Raw genomic sequence first — 3,086 nt, 5'->3', positions numbered from 1 at the left:
ATTTGAAAACATTAAATGGTTGATAATTAGTACCATGAACCACGCTTAATGATATCCCACGAAACATTGTTCCCGACACCCATTTTTATACATGTATCTCATGTTTCATAAAATACGTTTGGACCTTAGTGCCTTGTTATTAATTAGTTCAAGGCCGGCAGAAGTCAAGAACGTTTCACGATTTTTGTATTGACCCAATCATCATCGAGGTCTTGTGAGGAGTCAAACCATTGCAAAGGGCGTATATTGACCAAGTTTAGTTTCGGCATTGTTTGTTTTGGTGGAAGTCAACCCTTTACTAAAACACTAACTCTTCACCTACCTATAAATGTGCACAACTCCAGGACATTAGCACACACACATATATACACAAGGATCTCTAATGCAATTGGCAGACTCGAGCCACCTAGTAGCTCCCGTCCCAACTCTTTGCAGCAACATGACTGCAAGGGCCGCTTATCTAGCTTCATTTCTCATCGTCACCAGCTTCCTCCCCACCAGCAGCAGCCATTCCCATGTGCCTGCTGTAACTGATGCCTTAGACATTGTGTCAAAGATCAGCACGGAGCACGACGCAACCATCAAGGCATCCATGGACTTTGGCCACATTGTGAGAGCTATCCCAAGCGGGGTATTCCATCCGACCTCACCCAGCGACATTGCCGCCCTAATCCGGCTCTCACTCTCCCAGCCAAAGCCCTTCGCAGTGGCGCCACGCGGCCGAGGCCACTCCGCTCGAGGGCAGGCCCTCGCCGTCGGCGGGGTCGTCGTCGACATGCGCTCGCTCCACGACCACGACCACGACCACCGTGCTGGTCATGGTCGCTACCGCATGAATAATGCAGTCCCAGGAGCATGGGTGGACGTCGGCGGCGAGCAGCTGTGGATCGACGTCCTCCACGCTACGCTGGAGCACGACCTCGCGCCCCGCGTCTGGACAGACTACCTCCACATCACCGTCGGCGGCACGCTCTCCAATGGCGGCATCGGCGGGCAGGCGTTCCGGCACGGGCCGCAGATCTCCAACGTGCACGAGCTTGACGTGGTAACAGGTACGCCGCCTCTTGCTCTGGGCATCGTTCATGTATACATATAAATCTGAGAGCTAGCTGTCAATCAACACACCAGTGCACAATGTGTGATCGAGCTGTGTTTTGTTTTTTGGTTGCAGGCACGGGTGAAATGGTCAGCTGTTCTCCGGGCAAGAACTCGGACCTGTTCTACGCAGCATTGGGTGGGCTGGGTCAGTTTGGGGTCATAACCCGGGCTCGGATCGCGCTTGAACCCGCTCCCAGACGGGTCCTTTGGGTCCGACTCGCCTACTCAGACGTACGATCCTTTACCAGTGACCAGGAGCTGCTCATATCCAAACGGCCTGCAGGCGGATGCGGATCCGGTTTCGACTACGTTGAGGGCCAAGTCCAGCTGAACCGGACCCTGACCGAGGGCCGAAGATCGTCTTCCTTCTTCTCAGCCCCAGAACTCGACCAGCTTGCCAGGCTCGCCGTTGCGACCGGGTCTGCGGCAATCTACTACATCGAGGGTGCAATGTACTACGATGACGATACTACTACTGCCTCCTCTGTGAATCAGGTACAAGATCGAGTCATCAGCCAGTGATTAGTAAACCATAAATCACACACGCTCATGCATGAATTATGAGAGCTGATGAGCTTCGTCGTCCCGGCCCGGGCTTGCAGAAACTCGAGACGCTACTGGAAGAGCTGAGCTTCGTCCCGGGGCTTGCATTCGTCAGAGACGTTTCCTACGTGGATTTCCTTGACCGGGTCGGCCGCGACGAGCAGAAGCTGCGGTCGGCCGGCGTCTGGGACGTGCCGCATCCATGGCTCAACATCTTCGTCCCGCGGTCGCGCATCCTGGACTTCGACGCCGGCGTGTTCAAGGGCATCCTCAAGGGCACCAGGCCCGTGGGGCTCATCCTCATGTACCCCATGAACAAGGATCGGTGGGACGACAGGATGACGACGGCCACGCCGGACGAGGACGTGTTCTACGCCGTCGGGCTGCTGCGGTCCGCGGTGGCCGCCGCCGACCTGGAGCAGCTCGAGAGGGAGAACGCGGCCGTTCTCGAGTTCTGCCACCGGGAGGGCATAGGCTACAGGCAGTACCTGCCGAGCCACGCGTCGCTGGACGGCTGGAGGCGGCATTTCGGCGAGAAATGGAGCAGGTTCGCCGCGCTGAAGCGCAAGTACGACCCGAGGGCGATTCTGACGCCTGGCCAGGGGATCTTCTTCTCCGCCGGCCACGACTTGACCGACCAGCAAACGGGCTCTGATTCTCGAAATGTTCTTTAAAACAGATTGATTGAGAACGGGCCATATACTATAGAAATGAGCTCTTAGTATTCCTACGTTTGGTTAATTGCTAAGCTTGGCCTGCATGCACGCTGTGTGAAGCAATCAGGGACGATGGGTCGGAGGTGCTTGCACGTACGGGAGTGCGAGTTCAGAGAATCAGAAATTTGGATTTGGTTTATTCTTTTTCTAGCCATAGGAAGTTTGTGCGCGTGGTGATGCTGATCTGTAGAAGCGTCCTAGTTTGATTTGTGATATGGGTTATTCTTTAGTTGCTTCTTCGTTTACTTTTAGGATCGGTTTCTGACCTTCTTGTGTACATGCATATCTCCTGGGAACATGTAAGCAACGCAGTACCACACCAAGTCAGAACGTCAGCTACTTTGCTTCAATTCAATGCCTGTTGACCTTCTTCGTTACATACTCATCATGCATGTACAGAATTTGTACATTCTTTATCTTCATAAAATTATGTGGTTCATATCACAGTATAAGACGAGCTTTTAAGTTGTCGCTGAATGTACCATTATCCCCAAAACACCACTTATTAAGCTTCTAGTAGCTATATATGAGAGAAAAAGAGAAATTTGCTATTTTGCCACTCTCAATTTTAGCTGCCTGTTATTATGCCATCCCGTGTCTATGACTGGTGAGACCGTCTGTGTCTATGATTTGTGGGTCCGATCGCATACTGGCGAAGCCCACAAATGATAATGGCAAAATTGCCAATGGCTCATAAGAAAAAAAATAATACTCACAACAGCATTCATA

At 52.5% G+C, this 3,086-nt stretch overlaps 1 protein-coding gene across 1 annotated transcript; it reads left to right on the top strand.

Moving 5' to 3' along the window:
* The first annotated feature begins 376 nt into the window (after positions 1-376).
* LOC103640050 (cytokinin oxidase9) lies at positions 377-2,703 on the top strand. Its single transcript, XM_008662702.3, has 3 exons — positions 377-1,052; positions 1,172-1,593; positions 1,701-2,703. The coding sequence occupies exons 1-3, from the start codon at positions 383-385 to the stop codon at positions 2,313-2,315; spliced, it is 1,707 nt and encodes a 568-aa protein (XP_008660924.2). The 5' UTR covers positions 377-382; the 3' UTR covers positions 2,316-2,703.
* The last annotated feature ends 383 nt before the right edge of the window (positions 2,704-3,086 follow it).

Source organism: Zea mays, chromosome 9, assembly GCF_902167145.1.
Source record: "Zea mays cultivar B73 chromosome 9, Zm-B73-REFERENCE-NAM-5.0, whole genome shotgun sequence".
NCBI lineage: Eukaryota > Viridiplantae > Streptophyta > Magnoliopsida > Poales > Poaceae > Zea > Zea mays.
The sequence above is the reverse complement of the archived record's forward strand: the minus strand, read 5'-3'. Positions and strand labels throughout refer to the sequence as shown.